This window comes from Phyllostomus discolor, chromosome 11 (genome assembly GCF_004126475.2).
Source record: "Phyllostomus discolor isolate MPI-MPIP mPhyDis1 chromosome 11, mPhyDis1.pri.v3, whole genome shotgun sequence".
NCBI lineage: Eukaryota > Metazoa > Chordata > Mammalia > Chiroptera > Phyllostomidae > Phyllostomus > Phyllostomus discolor.
In genome coordinates this window covers 81,938,889-81,961,662 of record NC_040913.2, presented here as the reverse complement: position 1 = coordinate 81,961,662, position 22,774 = coordinate 81,938,889, and the positions used below count along the sequence as shown (strand labels likewise).

Genomic DNA, 22,774 nt, shown 5'->3' with positions numbered 1-22,774 from the left:
CTACAGAAAAGCACAGCCCAGCAGGAAAAAGGCACATCCAGGGGCCATGCCTCCCTTCTTCAAAGGGTTGAAAAGTTGCCTTTCACCGCTGTAGATATTTATATGTACCTCTGTATGCATGGATCTGTAAACCTACACACTTTGTCATGATGCACCTAATTAGACTCCATGAGTCCAGATGATCGGGCAAGTCTTCTTCAATATCATCAGCTGTAGTGTGTCACAGTATTTTAGGTAGCTTTATGTATAATTTCATGGTGGTGGTGGTGGTGGTAAAATAAATACAAACTGTATCATTTTAACCATTTTATTCAATGTAATTCAACAACATTAAGTGCATTCACAATGTTATACAACAATCAATAAGACCTCGTTCCAGAATATTTTCGTCACCACAAACCCATGAAGTCCTCCCTTCTCATCCTTTCCCACTTAAGCTTCTGGCAAGCACTCATCTGCTTTCTAGCTCTATGGATTTCCTTATTTGGCCATTTCATACAAATTTAACCCTACCATATGAAGCCTTTTTTGTCTGGCTCCTTTCACTGAGCATAGTGTTTTCCAGGCTCACACGTGCTGTGACATGTATCAGCAAGGTATTTCACGTATCCCCTCATCAGCCGATGGTCATCTGAGTTGTCCCACCTGCTGGTGGTGATGAATGGCACCGCTATGTACATCTAAGCATATGTTTTGTTTGACCACCTGTGTTTGGTTCTTTGGGGTATATATACGTAGGGGTGGAATTGCTGGGTCATATGGCAATTACATGTTTAATTCATTGAGACAGGAAAAACAATGAAACTGTCCTCAAAGCAGTTTATTCATTTGATATTCCCAAAGTTTGTCTAAGAGTTCCTTCCCCCGCCTCCCCTTCTCCCCGCCCCACATCCTGGTCAACACCTGTTACTTTCCTTTTTAAATTATGGCCCTTCTGGGGGCATGAAGTGGTTCCTCAGATTTTGATGATCATTTCCCTAATAACTAACGACACCGAACATCTTTTCATGTAACGGCCATTTGTGCATCTTTGCTGTAGTATCTACTCAAGTCCTGTGCCCACTGTTTTTGTCTTCCAGTCCCCTGTAACAAAGCACCACAGACAGGATGACATGCGACAGAAATACACGGTCACAATGTTTCGGAGGCTAGAAGTCCAAAATCAAGGTGTTGGCAGGGCCATGCTCCCTCTGAAATCTTCATGGGCATCCTTCCTTGCGTTTTCCTAGATGCTGGTGTTTTTTCTGGCGGTCTTTGGTGTTCCACAGCCTGCATTATAGACACATCATGCCAATCCTCTCTTCAGATGGGCTCTTCCCTGTCTGTCTCATGTGGCTGCATTTGTATAAGGACACAGATCATGTGGGATGTGGGCCTACCTTATTCCAGCATGACCTCACCTGAACTAATCGCACTGGCGACAACTCTATTTCCAAGTAAGCCATCCTGAGGTGCTGGTATCAGGGCTTCAACATACCTTCTTGGGTGGGGGGATACAATTCCAGCCATTGCAACCATTTTTAAATCAGGACTTTGTCTTTTTGTGGATGATTTGTACAACTGTTTCTATTCTGGATATTAGGTCCTTGTCATGTTTGATTGACAAGTATCTTCTCTATGGGATGTCATTCCACTCTCTTGATAATGTCCTTTGATGTACAAGTTTTTAATCCCAATGAAGTCAAATTTATTTTCTTTTGTTGCTTATGTTTCTGGTGTCATATATAAGAAACAATCACAAAATCCAAGATCATGAAGAATTATGCATAATTCTTCACGTTTTCTTCCATTAATCTATGTATTTATCCTTAACCCAGTACCTATATTGGGTACCTTGTAGTTGTCAGTACCAATGTTTCTTCACTGTAGCACTGTAGCAAGTTGTAAAATTAGGACGTGCGAGCCTTCCAAATTTGTTCCTCTTTTTCAATATTGTTCTCACTCTGCAGGGCCCCGTCCAATTCCATCCTCCTCACTCCTGGTTTGCAAGATTTCTGCTGAGAAATCCACTCACAGCCTCATGGAGTTCCCTGTATGAGTTTCATTTGCCGCTTTCAAGAATGTCTTGATTTTTGACAGTTTTGTAATATTGTATCTGAATAAAGACCTCTTCAGGTTGAATCTGAGGAGTTAAAAGCTTCATGAACTTAGATATCCAAATTGCTTCTAAATTTGGGAAGTTTTCAGTCATTATTTCTTTAAATGAGCTTTCTACCTCTATTTCCCCTTCTGAAGTGTCCATAATGTGTTTTGCTTGATAGTTCCATAATCCAGATTTTCTTCATGTTTTTTTTTTTTATTTTATGACTACATAATTTGAGACGATTCATCTTTGAGTTCAGATTCTTCATCTAGTCTGTTGCCACTCTCTACTCCACTTTTTTTCATCCATTCATTATATTCTTCTACTCCACAATTTTGGTTTAGTTCTTTATTTCTCTCTCTGTTGAACTTCTTAGTTGTCCATGTATTGTATTCCTGACTTCACCGAGTTGCCTATTTCGGTTCTTTTGTACCTCTTTGAATTTCCTTAAAACAATTATTTTGATTCTTTTGTCAGGCAACTTAAAATCCATTAGAAAGTAGTTTTCTTTCACATCATGTTTCCTTGGTATTTTGTATCCCATGGAGTCGTGTTGCCGTTTTGCGTCTGAAGCGTCTGAAGCTATGTTTACATCCTCTATTCTCTACTGAGTGGCTTGGAGAAATACTCTAACTCAGCCCTGTTGAGGGTTCTTAGGCTATCTCATACTTTTTCTGTGAATGCACCTGCTCTACACTTTTTGCTCCCTCTTGAGGGTCGTATTCAGATTTTTCACCTTCTCTCAACCCAGCAAAGCCAGGCTGTCTGCTGGGAGCCCTACATTCGCTTTCCCTAGGGCCATGCCCTGGAATGCACATGTCCGTGTGCTTCCTTCCAATGCTGTAGTCAGGCCAGCTCCGTCCCCAGCTCACCAGCTCTCTAAAAAGAGGCAGCTGGCCGGTGGGTGTCACATGAGTGGGGCATGCGGTGCGTTGGCAGTTCCATGAGGTACAGCTGGGAAAACGGGTGAGGCGGCCCAGCAGCAGATGAGCAGGCCTGCTCGCGGACTCTGTGGCTTGGTTACTGAGATCTGTGTGTCTTTCTGATTCCTAAGTTCTATCCACTCAGCTTTCAGCCTCTCCCTACCCCTTCAGTGTTTTGGACGAGGCAAGAAAAATGGGGCTTCTCTGGCAGTGTCCCGTACAGTTTTGGAAGCTGGACACTCACTTGTTACTTTACTCTTACCTTCCCCTCTGGGAGAAAATGTGGGATTAGGGTGTTCCTCATGGCCATGAACTATGCTGCACAGTGAGGGAGGTGACAAAGGCAAAGTGACACCGTTCTTCTTACCCTCTTCAATGCATTCAGTTTTGAATTTTAGCTTCTAGTGTTCTGGAAGCTTTTTCCTGTTGGGGAGTGATGGTAGGAACGCCTATTCCACCATCTTGTTGGCATCATTCCCTCTTTATTTCTCCACGTGGCTCTGAGTTCTTGTCTAGGGCCCTTTCATTTCGGCTTGAGTAACTTTCTTAGCATCTATTGTAGGCAGGTTTACTAGCAACTATGTCCTTATACTTTCGTTTGGGAGGGTCTGACTCAATCCTTCATATTTTACAGATGGTCTTGCCAGATACAGAATTCTTGGTTGACAGTTACTCAGCACTGTAAAAAATGCCTCCCTGCATAATGAAGTCAGCTACTGATGGTACTGAGGACTCGTTTACATGTCAAATGACTTCTCTCTGGCTGCTTTAAAGTCTTTATCTTTCACCAGTTCCATTATAATTTGTCTCCGTGTAGAGCTTTTCCATGTTATACTACTTGGATTTTATTAAGCTTCTTGCATATTAGATTCATGTCTTTTTTCAAATATTCAGACATTATTTCTCCAAACATTCTGTCCTTGTCTCTCTCTCCTCCACTCTGGGAATCCCACTGCCGCATGTTAGTGCACTTATGGTGTATGACCGGTCCCTTAGGCTCTGTTCATTCTTCATTTTCTGTTCTCTCTTCAGACCACACCAGAGCAATCAACCTCACTTCACGTTCTCTGATTCATTCTTTTGCCTCTTCTGCTCTTGCATACCTTTAGTGAAATTTTCATTTCTATGGTATTGTTCAACTTCAGAATTTGTATATGACTCCTTTATTTATAATTCCTATTTCTTTATTAATACCCTATATTTGGCGAGAATTGTCCGTTTCCTTTAGTTCTTTGTCTATGGTTTCCTTCAGCTCCTTGAGTATATTAAATATGGTCAAGCTATTAAGTCCACTGTCGATGCTTCCTCAAGAACAGTTTCTGTTCATTTCTCTTTCCTGTGAATGGGTGACATTTTGTTTCTTTGAATTCCTCTTTGTATATTGCTCCTTTCTATTTAAACTGGCCATTCTGAATATTGTGGCAACTTTGGCAATTGAATTCTCCTCTCTCCGGAGTTAGTTTTTGTTGCTTGTTGTGAGCTGTGGTCATTTAGTGACTCTTTGACTCCTTGTAAAAACTGTATTTGTCATGTGTAATCTGTAAAGTCCCCACAGCATTAGTTTAGTGGGGACCCAGGGGGTTTGACAGAACTTTCCTTAAATGCCTGGATACAAAAAGAACAATAAAACGAAAGAAAACATTCTCCCGATCTTCACCGACTGGCTTGGTGCAGAGCACTCCTTCAACACTTGTCCACGGCATTTACATCACCACCCCGGCCTTCACTTCCTGTGTGCGCTGCGTGTAAAGGTCAGCAAGGCGGTAAAAGCTTAGGGTCTCCTCAGGTCTCTCTGAGCGTGCACCCTGCCCTGGGTGTGGGCATGTCCTTCTAGATTCCTTAGAACACGTGGGAGCTTTCCAAAGCCCTTACGCCCCAAAGCATTTCACTCCACAGCTTTCCTCCCAGGTCTCAGTCTCCTGTTTGTCCCGACTGCTACCTTCTGCCCCGGGCAGCAGCGTGCTCCTTCATTTACCTTTCGGTGTTTTAGAGAAACACCCCTCTGCGCAGCCACTTTCCCATCCTCCTGAGCCAGGTGAGACAAAGGCAGGCCCCGTGCATCAGTTCTACCTGGCATCTCCAGGCAGGTCAGGCAGACAGGATTCCAGGGGCGCGAGGTCCATTCTGCTCCCTCTGAACTACACACCCACATCAAGGATAGACTGTCAGTTTCCAAAGCCACTGCTGCCCGGGGGGGAAGGGATGGAAAGGGGGTTAGATAAAATGCCATTAGGCTGCACTACTGGGTTTCAGTCACCTTCTACGGCTGAAGCATTCACTTGGTCGCTGTAAACTTTGCGTTATTTTCCACACTTTCAACAATTTATTCCGACAGTTTTGGCTAGGTTTTTCTTACCCCCTAGTGTTTGTATGGTGGGAATGAGTCCCTATAGTTCCTCACTCTACCATTTTCATGGACATATATGCATAATTTACATATACCAACATTTAGGTGAATGTGACGTTTTTCCTATTATAGTCTGAATGTGTAATGCTTTATTAAAACTGTATAAATACTTAGAACTCTCTAGTTACATGATATAAACATCTGTATATATTTCAGGCATTTAAAGATTAATAAAAGGAGTACACAAAATTCCTATGTTAGATGCTCATGAATTAAATAAGATACTTTAGGGGCTAATATGCACACACTAGTATCCTCTGAGTGTGATTAGCTACTATGTTACCCTTTTCTTACTATTAGAAAAAATTCTATAAGCTATATTATTGGTCTGACCAAGTACAGCTTCTTGTTGGAGAATGAAAAACACTGTTTTCATATTTTAAATTTAATGAGCTCTGTGGACTGGGAGGAACATCAAGTCTCAAAGAACTCATTCAAATGCTTTGTCTCTAGATGCTCTAGCTAATGTGTTCACCCCTATCACGAGTCCTTCTTAAAACAGTGTTTAATGTCCCTGGTCGCAAAACAGTATGTCATGCCTTAATCAGAATAACCACTCCCTTCATGCAGCTTAGGATGCTTCCCGTAATAGCAAGAAATACTCGTCAATCTCTATGGTGATGAAATCTAATCTCTCCAAATCACCACCCTGCTCACAAGGGACATTACGTGCAGAAGAAAATTACAGTAAACATGCGACCCTGTTGGCTTGCTCACGTGAACACCCAATGCGAGGAACAGTGTGCTGAGCGAAGCGCAACCCGTCACTGATCAGATGTTGGTGTTAAATGAAACTCCTTTTGATGGAAGTTTATATTAGGAGTTTCCTCTCCAACTTAGTAGGAAAGTAATTATTTAAACTAAACATATACTCAGTTTTTAAGGGAGTCTTGAATAGAGTGAATCTGGTTGAAAAGTGACTTTGGAGAGGATATGACATCACATATAAATTAATTTTTCAATTTAAACTGGCAAAAGTGAAGATGTCATACATCACGAGATTTTGCACATTACATTCTGAAACTGACTGACTACATACAGGTAAGCCCACATTTGTTTCTGGAGTTTTGCCCACAGAACTTACCAATAACTAATCTGGAGGCAGTTCATTTCCCTCTGGAATCACTTCCCTAATGTAACTACTATTGCCTATACAGAGTCAATAGCTTTTTAAACTATAGAATTCTGAAAACATTGTTTTGATAGTGGCAGGTATTTAATGTTCAGAGGAAATTATATCATTTAGGCTAGAAACGTTTTCCTAATATGGAATAGGGAAGTTCCTTTTCCCTGGGTATCTGAGGACTGACTCTGTTCATGATCATACACTACTAAGCTTTATAGGGAGAGTGTGTGTGAATATCACTTAGTCAACTGCATTACTAACTGGAAGACATGAACTTTGAGCTTTAAGAGGACAAACACAAGTGATTATAATTGATAAATATACGCTTATCATTTGTAGGATTTGGCCCCAAAATCAATGGCAACATCTGTTCTGAATGAACTTTAGGGCATGGGAAAAGATTCCATGGATTAAGATTTATGGGTCAAATGCTACCTAGGCGACAGGCATTAAACAAATGACTATGATCAGTCATTGCTCTTCCATAAATGCCATTCCAATACTAAATATTAATTCTTGAATAGGAACTAGGGAAAATTATGATTTTTAATAACAGGTTTGGAGATAGAGAAGGTTAACATAGTTCCGAATTTTCAGTAGCCTCCCCTGGTGAGTATCACCGTGTTTGGAAAGAGAGGTTCCATCCCGCTAGCCCACATGTTTCCCTGGGACGGAACGCACCGTGCCGGGTGGGCTTTCCCAGTGGCCGCTCCTTGCTGCATTCCGCAGGTGCAGGGCAAGTGCAGTGGGCGCACACCGGCTGCTCCTTGAAGATACCGCCACCACTACCGAAGTCGTTCCTGGTCTAGTATTTGGATCCTAGTGAGAATTAGGTCACAAAGCTTTGGGAGGAAAAACAAAAAGCTTACTGAGCTGACTGTTTCTTGTTCCTTCTTTGGGTAGCACCACAGGAATGAAAATTCAGGTTTGAGAGTGTAAAAAGCCTAGCTACGAGCTCTGTTTTTTTAATTCTTTTTGGCGTTCAGCTTGTAAATACTTGTATGTCAGGCAAAATTTACATTTCCTGTCTAATTTACGGAACTGTTGAGAAGAAAGAAATAATATATGCGAAGGCGCTTTATAAACAGAAACAGGTTATGCCAACATCATGATGGTCACTCCCACATTTGGTGCTCAAAAAGGCTTCACTGAGTCAACTCCCTTGTATTAGGAATGGCAAGTTGCTTCTGCACAACATAACACCAGGAGAAAACGGCCTTGGCGAGCTAGTTTGGTGGTGACAAGCCTGGGTTCCTGGGTCGCACTTCCAAAGCTGGAGAGGAGTTAACTCCCAGGTCCGGGGCACGGCTTCCACTGCCTGACGCCTCTGCGCATGTCGACGTAGTCACGTTTGCTTTAGCTTTATAAACTGGGAAAAATCTCCCCTTCCCTGGGGAGGCATCCAAGTCGCAGGTGCTATTTAGCCAGCATCCTGTCCTATACACCTTTATGGAGTTACTATTTATAAGAGCAAAACACTATGTGACCATACACACACACCCTTTACACTGAAACCGCAATAAATACAATTTCTGAGAACGTGACATAGTTTCATGCATATACACTACCTCTGTACAGCCCTAGAATTTATTAACATACATTTCTTAGTTTTCCCCTTACTAACACTGTGGTTTTCTTGACTAGTAAGTGAACAGTTCTAAAGCAGGAATTGATACACTGTCATTTATTTCAGTCCCACGGCACACACTGAATATGACTGAAAACACATTGTTGCCTTTGTTCTTCCCAGTGATGACATTAAATTTCACCATCCATTTCTATAAATTAAATTACTAGGAAATCTCACATTTAAAACATTATACAAGAATAAGCTAGAATATCACAATCTACATGGGAATGAACTGAAGACTTCATAGTATGTCATGGACACTTTATCTTCATGGCAAACTTTCACTGCATGGAAATCCCATTGGCTTCATTTAATTAAAAAGCTGAAAAAAAGAATTATATAGGTGCAAGTGAGAAAAACACAATATGCTGTTTTTTCCATCCTAAATTAGTATCAATATAACAAAAAAAATGTCATAATTAAATTCATCTCATTGTAATATTCATGTCCAGGTAATTTTTCTGAGCTAGTTCCTGTGATGGGGTTAGGCTTGTGTTGAGTGCAGGCCCGGGTGGGCAAAGATGCCGCTAAGAACTTGAACCTGTGGTGGCTGAGTCGGGATAAGGCACCCTCGTGCGCGGCTCTCCCGGCCGGCGGGACCGAGGGCTGGACCGGCACTTGCGCTGGCAGTGAGGCGGAAACCACGGGAGGGCATTACAATAAACTCGTAAAGCGGGTAACTGCTGTGTCCTAAAGAAAATGTTTTTCTCATTTAATGTTACCACTTGATCATTTGTATTAAATTAATAATTTCATTATACTGAAAAACCACAAAGTACATATAAAAGTCATAATAAAAGTTTCACCAGATTTTGATGAAACAACACATAGATACTTGTACATACAGAAATAAAAGTAAAAGGTAACTATTTTTCTTTTTGAACTTCCCCAAGCAAAGCTTTAACACAGAACAGGGTTTTTGTTCCATATCTGTACCTTTCCACCAACATATAGCAATTTAAGTCTTGACAACATAACTTTGTAGGACAATCAAGAGACAAACCAACTTTCAACTAAATATTAAAACAAAAATGAAAGTAATGGTTAACAGAGTTGGAAAGCTATGTAGTTAGTGAATGTAGTATTTGGGTGTTTAAGTTAGAACATCCCAGGCATGAACTGCTTGGTCTTTCTGAGCCTCGGCTTCCGCAGTAGTGAGGGAATGCTTGGTTCAGGCGACCTCCCAAGCTCTTCCCAGGGCTACTATTTACCATCTTGGTGGTACTGTGTGCTAATGGTAAATATGTACTCATTATAAAATGTGATACATATTTGTTATATACTCAAAATATATAACAAATACAAAGTATGCAATGCAAACTGAAACAACCGTGTACCTGTGTCTGAGGAGGAATCATTAAAAGAGAGAAATCACACGCTGAGATGCAGAAGCAACAAGACGCTGCTTCAGGGCAGGCCCTGACTGCGGGCGCAGCCATCTCCACGCCAAGACCGGCAGTGAGTGAACTTCACCAAGAGCATTAAGCTCCACGTGCTATTCGACCCCCAAATCCTCAGCAACACTGACCGCAGAGCAGCTAGACCTGGGACGTGTAAATGAACTTTTTTCTGTCTTCAGTAATAAGCTGGCCCAGAAGATAAAGCTAACTGAAGAATAAGGGATCATGAAAAAAGAAAACTTGATCATAAAATATTTTAAACTGTAATTAAAATAGGAAAAACTGTAACTTAAAGAAACAGAATTTGTGATTTTTTTTTAAAGGTCTGGTCTGATCATTTCAAAGCTATGGAGAATAAAGATCACCTTTTATCATTGCTAAAAATATTATCAAGATAAAAGCAAAAATAGTAATATGACCCTTTGTGATTTTATACTTCCTAACTTTTTTGGGTGCTAGAAAGGTTAAAAAGGTTCTATGAGTTTTAGATGTTGCTACATTTAGAAAGTAAAAGGATCTTTGTAATTTCTTATTGAAATAGCCTAAACTGCTTAGCTGCCATGTTACTTGTTTATGCTAGGGGTCTTTCCAAACTGAAATACTTAATTACTTTTTATAAAGTGGTTACAAAATTTTTTGTTTATATTTTATTGTGAAAATCCAAATATGTACTTAGTCTTGAACTCACCCTTTTATTAATCATCTTATAATAAAATGATAAATCTAACAGAGCACTTCTTACTCTTCCATTTAAAATCTTTTTTCATAAACAGGTATGAAAACTTCTTGACAAGTGTTTGTTCAAGACATTGGGAAGACTCGACTCACAAAAATGTCTAAAATGTTTTGTTCGTTAAGATGTTGTTTAGCAAAGTGTGAAACACTGTTCTCTAGGCAATGATTCAGTAGCTCCCGCTTGACTTCCGTCTCCATTACAGCAATATTAAATGTCCAACGGGCGTTCCATTACGAACGTTTTATCCTGACTCCATCACTCAAGAGAACAGTCTCTTGTTTCTATCAGGGTCTGACACACATTTTTTCATCTTTGCACATTTACTTGTCTAATAATTTTGATGTATAGTCTAACAGGTCTCATAGATTTATGCTGCTAATAGTGTTCAGGTACTGTCTTTCTTAACAACATAACACAAATCATAAAACACAACACAGTGTTTTTCTCTCATACTTGAAAACTGTCAAGAACACTGAAAACTGACTACATTCCTCTTATCTGGAAAGCGCTCTTTAGCAGTGCAGTCTGTCTCATCAGAGAGAGAAGCTACCCTGGGTGCCGCTGCCACCTTTGGTCTGGACTCCTCCCCACCCTGTCAAGACCTCCTGATCAGCTTCGGTATGGACTCCTCCCCACCCGCTGTCATGATCTCATTCCAGTTCAGGACAGAGAGCAATGCGCAACACTGACTAATGACTGGCGTATTCTGAAGTGAGTAGGGGCACGGTCAAGTTTGACTTGGGCGGCAGCAATGTAAGATGGAAGCTACTTGGCAAGGGCAGTGAATTGAACACGGGGAGATTAGACAGCAGTCCAAAGCCAGCCAAGGATGCTCTGAAAACTCCCCCTTCTGGCCTAAAAGGGCTGCAATTATTCCCTTCTAGTTTGCAGAGCTTCCTTATTGCTCCCGGTACATCTGGAAGGCAGAGGGGCACTGTGCATACAAAGAAGGAATGGAACGGGGGTCTCCAAACGCTGCTCTTTTTAAGTCCAGCTCTCTCCTAATCTCACCCCACAAGAGCAAACATTCAGGATTCAGATAAAAGTGTCACCCTTGGTTTGCTGAGGAGTGCTATCCTGAAAGTTCATTAGCAAGGTTATTATTTGAAATTCAAAGTAAGTTCTTCTAGAGAACATAATTTAAGTGATAGTTCTTTTCTCAAATTCAGGTCTAAAACAGTTCGTTTCGGTCAGTATCCAACAGAGCCTTACTGGGCACCTACTTGTACCAGAGCACTGTGCACAGAAGGGTGTTGCAGAAAATGGAATGAATGAAACTCATGGCCCATAATGCCCCTGTGCCAGAGGGGAGAAAGGCGTGGACACAATTCAGAATAACACAGTGACATACGGGACATGATGGCAGGTCAAAGCGTCACAGGGGTTCAGACGCAAGCAGACAAAGCACGACTCGGACACTGAGAAAAAGTAAAACGCAGACAGCAGCCTCGGCCGAAGGAGCTGAGTGAAGGGAGGCACCAAGGTATGGGACGCATCGGGTGGTCCGTGCGGCCAACCAGCAGCTAGCCGCACCATCCGTGAGAGGCCGGGGACTAACCGTTTTAAACTTTGTGAGCTACAAGTCCATCAAAATTACTTCACTAACCTGTGTTTTGTGCAAAAGTAGCCACAGACAATACACAAGCAAATCTGGCTGGGCACCAATAAAACTTAGCTCATGGACACTGAATTTTATATAATTTTAACGTGTCACAAAATACTTTTTTCCAGCAATTTAAAATGGTCAAACCATTCTCGGTTTATGTGGTACTCGAGTGGGCAGCAGGTGGGTCAGCCCATGCAGCCGTGGCTGACCCTGTGGGAAGCTGGGGGCACCCTGAAGGCTGTACCGTGAGAAGAGACAGAAGAGGCAGATGGAATCAAAGTTAAACAAAAATTAAGGGGACTTATACAAAGGTATTACTACACAGCTAGTAAAATCATATCGCAGAATAGTTTGACACTGAATAACACGTCATATGAAAGAAAAACCAGCTTACAAAACATGTATAATCCTTTCCTAGTTTCCAAATATACACATGCCTGACTGCTGACACTGATACTCTGGGTGTTGGGATTATGAAAACTTGATTTTCTTCATCTCGTTTATCTGTATCTTCTGCAAGGGACATGCATTAACTTTCCCTCTGCTTTATTGTTGGTCTTAGCAGATTGTGATGAAGAAACGACACAGTCTGTGCAGGGAGAAATGACTGTGCGTCACTCTAGGGTAAGGGATGGCTCGCGGAGGGTGCTGGCTACCCGTCAGGGAGCTGAGTTAGGAGGCTGGGCGGCAGTCTGGACGAGACACTGCACACAGCAGTTACGGGCGGCAGGACTAGGGGCAGAGAGTGATGGAGGCCAAGGTGACTCCAAGGTTTCTGAGTTGTGGGAATAACGGTGTCTCAAGGAAAGTGGGGAGAAGAGGAGAAACAAGTGTGGAAGCAGAGGTGAGGTTGGTTTTGCACATGGTACAGGGTCAGAATCTGACGAGTATACTGGACTGAGAATAGTCTAAAAGGAAAGAGGCAGGAGAGTGTTGTGTTGCCAGGTCCACGGTGTCACATTTCAGAGCAGCTGGTCAGCTCTAACTCGGAAAAGGTTATGTGGGTTGCAGGATGGAGAGAGACCTCTGTGTTCGCTTACCGAGAGGTCACTGGAGACCCGCATTACATGAAAAATCATTTGTTCCTTTTCTCTTTCTGTAAAATATCTGAAAAGCTACCAAACAGTGGTCTGTGTTTTACTTTTATTTATTTTTAAATATTTTATTTATTTATTTTTAGAGAGGGAAGGGAGGGAGAAAGAGAGAGAGAAACATCAATGTGCGGTTGCTGGAGGCTGTGGCCTGCAACCCAGGCATGTGCCCTGACTGGGAATCGAACCTGCAATGCCTGGTTTGCAGCCCGCGCTCAATCCACTGAGCTATGCCAGCCAGGTTACTGTTATTTTTACTTATCCAGAATTACTTACTCTTTCTGTTCTGGCTGTGCTACACACCAGGATGGGCACAGTGCTGTCCAATGAATGAATGCTATCCGACTGGGAGCTGGGTAAGTTCTCTACTGACATGCTCGGCTGGACAGAACTCTCCTGTGTGCAATTTTAACTTGCTGTGGTGGTGACAGTGACGTTAGGGCACTCTGTCACACAGAAATCATTCATGCGGTCCAGGGGCGGCTGCTTTTATTTTGGTATCCAAAAAAAGTGCAGAGGGGAGGAAAAACTTGGCTGCTTTACACAGCACAGATAAGCTGCTAGCTGAATTCTCAGCCCTGTCTCATTGCCTCATAGTTAGTGGAACTCAATAGTTCACTGTCCTCGGGATTGTGCAGGGGGATTGGTCAACTTGCATTCCATGTTCAAAACTGGTCTAAGGGGTGCAAGGCTGTTAGCCAGAGCTCTTCAGCCAAAAGCCTAAAGAGGCTCTCTTCTTTGTAATAGGTTACCAAACCCAGAGAAGGCTTCAGGTTAAAAGAAAAGGATCTAAAAAAGAAAGGCCAAAAGAAATTCAGGGCTTTCTTAGGAACAGGGAGAGCTCTTTAGCAATCAAAGCCTTTTTGTTACCTATAGCGGCACAGGGGAACCGATGTCAAGCCTGCCAACTGCCAAGGCCCCTTCTGTACACAGTCGACGCAGGGGGGGACACACAGAGCTTTGATGACGTGATGATTAACAAGCAGGCACGGTCAGAAACGGGGGTGCCGCGTCCGGGGGAGAAAGAGCAATGCAGCCAGCAGGTGTGGGCTAAGGTGGAGAAACGGGTGAAGATAAGAACTCTTGGAGCTTCCCTGCTTTCTGTGGGCTGCTCTGTGGCGCCTTTCTGCCAGAGTAAGGAAGGTGTATCTGCACGGGGGACACGGCCCTTCAGAGCTCACCTGGACATATGTGCCTGCTCAGACCACGTGTTCTGAGGTCTGAGGGGCTGAGATGGGCAGTGCAAAAATCAAGCAAAACACTGGACTCTGAATTTTCTATAAAAATTACTTTGGTTTTATTTCTGAAATTATCAAATAGTTATTTAAAATGTTAGTACACATTCAGAAAACTTGTATTTTGTTGTATTATCTTGGATGTTAAAGTTTATTTATATTGTTTGTTGTGGGAAAAGGAATTTGACTACAGTTTTCCGAGGCAGGATTGAGTATATTCTGGTCAATAGTTCTAGTGTGGCTTTCTTCCCTAAACTAAAAAAACAGACGTAACCAAGTGGAATTCTGTTTTATTTGGAGTGAAGGGCATATGCAGGTATACGAATGTTACTGTTTAAAAAATATACTGCTTCTGTCAAATAGTTAATTCCATGTGTACAAGTCTGCAGCTGGGATTTTTATCTGAGGGATTATACCTGTAGCAGGTAAGTACTAAATGCATAAGACTGGAATTTGAGATCTCACAATTGTGTTATTTTGCATTTGTAAAACTAATTTGCTGTATGCGACTTGTACTCATGAGGTAAAAATAGCCATGTGAAAGATGAGGAAAACTGAGGCTCAAAAGATTAAAAGACTTGCCTGAGGTTATAGTTTTAAAGTGCCCGGGTCCAAATCACATCTTCTCACTCAGAGTCCAGATCACTTTCCAAACACCATAATGAAATACAACAATATGGAAAAATGGTCCTTAAGAGTCAATTTCCACATGCACATTATTACCATTACAAGAGTCAGCATGTATTCTTTACTTAGACACGGCAGGGGAAAGACAGGGGGGCCTTCACAGCGCTCCTGCTTCGAGGCTAAACCTCAGCAGGAGACGGGCAATCCCAGGGGCGTCCTCATCTGGGAGGTGTAGTGCGGGCTGATCACCACACTGTCTCTCTATCCTCCAAAATAAAACTGCACTCAGCCTGGGAACAGGGACCGTGTCTTACACCATCTCCTCTTATAATCTATGCGGAACACACCGCGGGTACTCTCTAGACTTGCTTAACTGAGTTTAAAATCTCTGGGCAAATGATTTAGTTACCTTACCTCAGTCCTTAAATACAGATTAACCACTCTGCTCATCCTATTGCTAAAAGTGAAGACCGTCATATTAGTATAGTATTACCTGTAAGGATAGCCGTGGTACTTGGAACGAAATATCGACAGTAGAAAACTGAAGAAGAACACCACCAGGCCTAATCCCACGAGGCAAATTACTAGAAAAAGACAGAAAATACTACTGTTAGTATCTAGATACATGCAACCCAAATAAATGTCCATGCTTTAGAAATGCATCAAGTAAATTACAGTATACTTACATTCAACAGTTCACGACACAGGCAGAACAAATCAGATAATCCAAAACACAGTGTATTGTTTTCCAAATTCCTCTCACTTACCAGTGACATTTAAGACCTTCTGTATGTCCTCACCCTACCTTCTCCTGGAATATTTTCCCCATGTGTTTGCCCTCTTTCCTGCCAAAATTGGTTATGTTACCCAAAAAAGTACTTTTCCTACAACTCTGAGGGGAGGAGTTTCACCAATGGGTAAAACAATGAACCTGCTCAACATTACTCTGTTTTAAAGAAGGCAGTGCGGTGGGTTGCTGGTCTTGGACTATGGCCGGGAAAGGCAGAGACCCTGGAAAAGGGAGCATCAGGAAGCGCTTCCTTTTAAACTGCGGACATGAGGGAGTCTGAAGGTCAATGGAAAGTGCAGTCGCAGTCACACCTCGGTACTCGTCAGTTTCAGAACTGGGCAAACCCGGCACTCGTCACATTTTGACACATAACATGCTGCATCAATCGTGGCTTGCTTGTCACTCCTTGGAACAAATTACCCAGGAGCTCATGGCGCGTGGTGACACCGACAGGTACTGAGCCACAAGGCACTTTCCTCGCAGGGTGGCGTGGGACTCATGCAAGTCTAGCAAGTGCAGCGAGTCCCGAGCAAGCGCACAGTGCTGAACTTTCTTTTCCTCATCAAAATGCGACGAGTACAGGGGCTGAGGAGTTCTGAAGCCGACTACCGAGGTATGACTGTATTTCAGTGTACAAACATATGGAACTTCTCCCGAGTCAGTCTTCGGATGCACACCTGACTTTTGTGGCATAGAGGACATAGCATTTGACAACAAAATCTCTAAGACTCCCCTGCAGAATTCTCCTTCTCACCCAGTAGGGTGGATGTTTCTACAGAGACTGGAGCTTCAGTAGAGGTACGCCCCAGCACCCCTGACAAGGGTGCAGAGTGGCTCTCCTTTATGGGCAGTTCCACAGAAAATCACCCAGTTCCATTTTGGAAGAAATATACTTTTATTTATTTGCACAGATCTAAGAAATAGAAGAAGGTAATAAACACAGTGACCTTCTTCAAATCAGAACATTTCTCTAGAAGCTTACGTTTACAAAGGACTTTTATTATTTTCCTTTTGATATAAATGAATCTTAAGTCTAAAACAAAATTACAAAAATGCCAACACAGAGACTTACTCCGTCTTTTTCCAACATCTCCTTTGGATGTTGCTGCTTCGTTTAGAAGAACCATCCCCATGGTGATGGCGGCATCTACGGTAATTGTCAAGGAAATAGCAGAAATGCACGTGAAACCTATCAACTTTTCTGGACCTGAACATAACGTATTCTGTTCCAGAATAGCTAAATTAAAATACACACTGAGGTAAATACAATATATTCTCTTTGTACTGTTTTTATGCCCTGTAGTATAATTTGAAACCTGGAAATGAGATATCTGATTTTGTATTCTTTCCTTAGGATTGCTTTGGCAATACTTGGGACCTTCTGTGGCTCTGTATGGAATTTCCTTTTCTTTCTATAAAGACTGTATTTGGTGTATTTTGATGGTATTCACACCAAATCTGTAGATGGCTTTTGGAAGTACAGCATTTTAACACTGTTATTTCCTCCAATCCACGAATAAGGGATGTCTTTCCATTTGTTTGTGTTGCCTTCAGTTTCTTTCAGCAAACTCGTACAGTTTTTGTTGTACGGATCTTTCACTTTCTTGGTTAAATTTATCCCTAAGCTTTTTGTTTTTTGATGCTATTGTGAATGGGGCAATTATCTTTTCTCGTTCTCAGCTATTTTATCAGTATCGTATAGAAATGTAACTGATTATGTATCCTGCAGCGTTGTTGAAATCCTTATCGGTTCCAAGTTTGCTGGTCGAGTCTTTGAGTTTCTACATATATAAGGTATTAACTGCAAACTGTAACAAATTTTCTTCCTTTCCGATTTGGATGCCTTCTTATTTCTTTTCTTGCCTAATTGCTTTAGCTAGGACTTCCAGTATTATATTGAATACGAGTGGTGAGAGTGGACATCCTTGTCTTTGTTCCTGATATTGGAGGAAAATATTTCAATTTTTTCTCCTTCAAGTTTTCTATATTGTTAGCTGTGTGCATTTCTCATATATGGCCTTTACTATGTTAAAGTATATGTTTTGACTATAGCCAGTCTTCTGAGGGTTTTTTATCATGAAAGGACGTAATTTTTTTGTAAAATCTTTTTCCGCACCTGCTAATGTAATGTGATTTTATTTCTTTCACTTATTAATGTTATTTATTACATTTACCGACTTTTGTGGGTTGAAAAATGCTTGCATCTTGGGGATGAATCATGCTTAGTCATTGTGTGTAATTCTTTTTATGTGTTCTTGAATTTGGCTCCCTAGTATTTTCTTGGGAATTTCTGGTAGTGTCCCTATATGATTTTGGTAGCAGGGTAACGCTGGCCTCATAGTTTGAAGTGTTCATTACTCCTCAGAATTTTGGAAGATTTGGAGGAGGACTGGTATTAATTCTTATTTAAAGGTTTAGTTGCATTTTCCAGTGAAGCTATCTGATGCCGGGATTTCCTGTGTTGGTTAAGTTTTTGATTACAGATTCAAGATCTTTACTCATTATCGGCCTGTTCAGATTTTCTATTTCTTCCTGATTCAGTCTCAGTAGGTGTGTGTTTCTAACAATGTATCAATTTCTTCTAGGTTATATAACTTGTCATAATTGTAAAAGTGTCTTATGATCCTATGTTATTTCTGTAATGTCAGTTGAGTTTTCTTTTTTGTTAATCTAGTTGAAGGTTTGTCAATTTTATTTATTTAAGTATTTTTAAGAACACTTAGGCCTTGAACAGTGTGGCTCAGTTGGTTAGAGCATCATCCCTTAAACTGAAGGGCTGTGGGTTCAATTTCTGGTTGGGGCACATACCTAGGCTGAGGGTTTGGTCCTGGTTGCTGAGTGTACAAGAGGTAACCAACCGATGTTTCTCTCCTGCTCTCTCCCTCCCTTCCACTCTCTCTAAAAATCAGTAAGTACATCCTTGGGTGATCTAATTTCAATCTTCTTTAATTTGCAAAATTTTTCTAAAGGATGGTTTAATACCAACATTTCTTGTTGATTTTTCTTTCTGGAGGACCTATCCATTGCTGATGGCGGGCTAGTGAAGTCCCTCACTATTAGAGCACTGCCTGTTTCTCCCAGTACATCATCAGTTAGTATTTGCTTAAGACATTCAATACACCAATGCTGGGTGTGCATATATTATGACTGTTTTATCTTCTTGCTGTATTGAAACCTTTCTCACTATATGGCTGCCTTCTTTATCTCGTTGCCACTTTTGGCTTGAAGTCTACCTTGTCTGATCTAAGTGTACAGTAGCCCAGCTTTCTTTTGGTTTCTACTTGCTTGTAATATTCTCTTCCATCTTTTCATTTTGAGCCTATGTTTATCTTTTGAGGTGAAAGGAGTCTCTTGCAGGCAGCATGTAGCTGGATCCTATATTTTTATCCATCTGGCTACTCCATGCCTTCTGATTGTTAAATTAATCCACTTACACTTAGTGTGATAATTGGTATGTAAGGACTGTCTACTGCCATATTATCTTCTCCTAGTGATTGTTGTGTATCTCCAGCGTTTTTTTCCCTCTGTTTTTCTATTCACTTTTATAAATTTGTGGTTTCCCATGGTGATTTGTTCAGTCTTCCTTTTTATTTTTTTATGTTTCCTATGTTTTTGCTTGTGCTTTTTGTGAGGCTCACATACATCATCTCAGATGGAGATGCTGTCAGCAGAAAAAGACCATCTTCATTTTTCTATAAAGATTCCATCCTTTTACTCCTCCCCTTTCATATTTTTGACATCAGAAAATACCTCTTATTTGTGAATTCCTTAATGAATTGCAGCTTTTATTTTTTAATGTTCTTAACCTTTATACAAGTGCTTAATACACTATATATGTACAATTTTCTAATTCTAGTCATCAAATATATCTGAATTTTGTGTACTTTCATTTTGTGTGTGTGCTTGTCACTAATTAGCATCTTTTCATTTCAGCTTGAAGGACTCTTCTGCATTTCTTGTAAGGCAGGTCTAGTGGTGGTTAACTCCTTCAGCTTTTGTCTGGGAGAGACTTTATTTCTCCGAATCTAAAGCGTAACTTTGCTGGATAAAATAGTCTTGGATGACAATTTTTATCTTGCAATAATATGATATGTCATTCTGCTCTCTCCTAACCTATAGAGTTTCTACTGAGAAATCCAGTGCCAAATGGGAGTTTCTTTGAAGGTTACTTTATTTTCCCTGGCTGCATTTATGATTTTTTTTATCCTTGATTTTTGACAGCTTCACTATAACGTATCTTGGGGAAGGTCTTTATGCACGGGGCATTTCTTATAGCTTTGTAGACTTGCATGTCTAGCTCCTTCCCCATGCTGGGATGCAAGCTGAGGTCCTATCCACCTACTGTCTGACACACAGATGCCTGCATCTCCTGGGGGTCCCGCTGTACTGCACAGAGGTGCTTCTGTTTGGTTATGGATGTCTAGCTGGTTGTAAATCAAGGGAAGAGAAAAAAAAAAGGAATGACTCACACTGCCATGGTAATGAGGTCATTTATCTTTTCATTTCAATGTGGCAAAATTGTTAAGTCTTTTCAATTATGAATTTTGGTTATTGTTTCTCACTGATGAAATTAAGTCATACCTCTAAGTCTTAAGAACACTGTCTTCTAATATCACTGAAGTTATGTCATTTTCTACTCAGAACACTAGCTTTCCATCTCATTTACAGTAAAAACTAAAGACTTCGAAATGGCCTCAAGGCCATACGTGGTTTGCATCCGGACCCACTGCCTACCCTTCTAGACGCTGTTTGCTCTTATTCTTGCCCCTGCCCTCTTCCAACACGACAGCCCCTGGGCCTTGCAACCTTGCACTTGCTATTCCTCTGCTTGATGCGCTCTTCCCCCCAAGAAGAGTGTAAGAGATGTGAATATAAACTGTAATTTTTCTGAGACTTGTTCTGTTCTAAGGTTATTAATGCCTACACTGCCCCCACAAATCCCCTGGTCCAGTTTGTGTATAATTTTGCACATTTGTATTAACATCATAGCAATACATATTTCAACTACTGTGCAGGCTCCACTGTTTCCCTGCTGATCCCGCCATCATCTTACTGCTTAAAAAGTTAAAATACTGACGTGATCCCACACACGATAGAAGCTGCTATTTGTGTAAATTATATACAATACCCTGAGGCACTGGGCATTCTACTGAACTAATAACAAACCCATTTGTATTACGTTATAATTCATTCTCAACTGCACATGGCGTTAAGTTCACTGTTGCTCCCAGGAAGAGAATCACAATTGTCAATTTAAAGATAAATGAGAACAGATGTTGAAAAATGTATTAGCCGCATTATAGAAGACTTAAAAGGATCTAAATCTAAAATTACCTTCAATTTGCATCTATCATTAATTTTCTGTCATCTTCCTTGGATATAACACATTAAAAGAAACATTTTTCTCTATCATAGATTGAAAACAAATGCAGAATAAAACACTTTCATAATATACCCTATACCACTTTCATAATATATATACCATATACCAAAATGGTGTATATACGAAATGGGTTATATACGAAAACACTTTCATAATAATATACGATATTTTGCCGCCTACAATGTGCACCCATATTTTTGTCCTAAACTTTCAGGAAAAAATCTTTCGCTTTAATTTTTTAATTCAATTTTTTATTTATATTTGGATATTTTTTGTAATCTAAAGGAATTTTAGCATTTGTTTTTGAACATATTATGGTACAAGAAATTCAAAACACAAGAACAGATACAAGGTGTTTCAGGCACTACCCATGTATAATGTGCATCACCATCTTTCCCTCAAAAATTTGGGCAAAAAAGTGCGCATTATACACAGCAAAATACAGTAGTTTTTTCTCGTAGACTACTGAGAATTGTTCCCTCACCCCAAATAACATACTGAGAAAAGGAAACACTACTAATAGGGAGAAAAATCACGTTCTTAGTAAATATAAAGCTATAACCTATGACATCAAACAGCTCCATCTGTGCTTCCTTAGGTTTTTCCCAACAAAATTTTGTATACAGCAATTGCATCTAATCATCCGGATTACTAAATTTGGAAGAAAAAAAAAAGGCAGAAATGGTCTCCCATAGATAAACAAAAAGTAACCATCTGGAATTTACATATTTTTTTTTTTGCAAAAGGAAGAATATATACATAAGTTACAAAAAAATACAGTGAGTTAAAAAAAATAGGCTCTGCCAAAGAAAAGTAAAATCAGACATTATTATATAATGGCTCTTTTTAATTTTTATCCATAAATTTAGTAAGTCTACCATTTTAAAAGAAATTTTCTTTTCCATAAATATCTATAAAATAAAACAACAGGAAATAAAGCAAAAATAATTACTGGTAACATAAAGAGAATAGGGACTTTAATTATGTTATGTATTACTGTCAAAGCCTTATATGGAAGATTTCATACTGTTTATGAAATTTCTTTGCATCCTAAATCTCAGCTTCATGTCAATGAGCCATGAAATGAAACCCTGGAGAATTCCTGCTTTCGTTCCTTTCACTAGGTTTCCCTGATGTGGTCAGTGGATTAGCTGCTTTGAGTAACACATGCTGCTAAAATGCTATATCATAGATTGAAACAGGATAGAAAATGGAAAAAAATATGAATAAATAAGAGCTAAAGAGTTACCTGCGATAAAGACTTTGTTTCTTACTATGGTACTTTGACACAAATGTATTTTGCTTCATAAATACACTTATGTAATTAAAAGATAAAGTAAGAATAAATATGACCTTGCCATATTTTTAATGGAGATGTTCTTATAAAGATATCTCCGAATATTTCATTTTCTCACCTAAAGCCCCTCTGATATGCAGAAAATATTAATCTCTTACCATATTTAAGTTGGAGCACAGAAACCTTGCATTTACTGATGATAATCACAACATTTGAGAATGTTTACGCAACATTTGAGGTGTTTCCAAATCCAATCTACAAGCCAAAGTAAACAAGAACTAATATTCATTGTAATAGCTTCTTAATTTTGAAGCCATATAGGATATGGATCATTTAAGGCAAGCAAGAAATGCACTACAGATATGTATAGTTCCATATATGCAATGAGTTTGTGTGGTCAAGTGTGGAAGGAACAACAATGTTGAGAACTGACAGGGGAA

General features: G+C 40.3%; 1 protein-coding gene across 3 annotated transcripts in view; it reads right to left on the bottom strand.

The window, feature by feature from the left end:
- Positions 1-293: 293 nt before the first annotated feature.
- The window catches only part of TUSC3 (tumor suppressor candidate 3), a 116,469-nt gene continuing 93,988 nt past the window's right edge, over positions 294-22,774 (bottom strand). The window contains exons 8-11 of one of the 3 annotated variants that reach the window (XR_004899973.1): positions 16,727-16,801; positions 15,358-15,448; positions 1,533-8,491; positions 294-1,480 (exon numbers count right to left, since the gene is read on the bottom strand). Coding sequence is in view for 2 of the 3 variants with exons in the window: in XM_036011674.1 (XP_035867567.1) it covers positions 14,864-14,882; positions 15,358-15,448; positions 16,727-16,801 (185 nt within the window). In the remaining variant the exon portion in view is untranslated. Of the gene's footprint in view, positions 8,492-14,819; positions 14,883-15,357; positions 15,449-16,726; positions 16,802-22,774 lie in introns of those variants that run through there. The other 2 variants (XM_028527041.2, XM_036011674.1) reach the window with 2 other exon arrangements.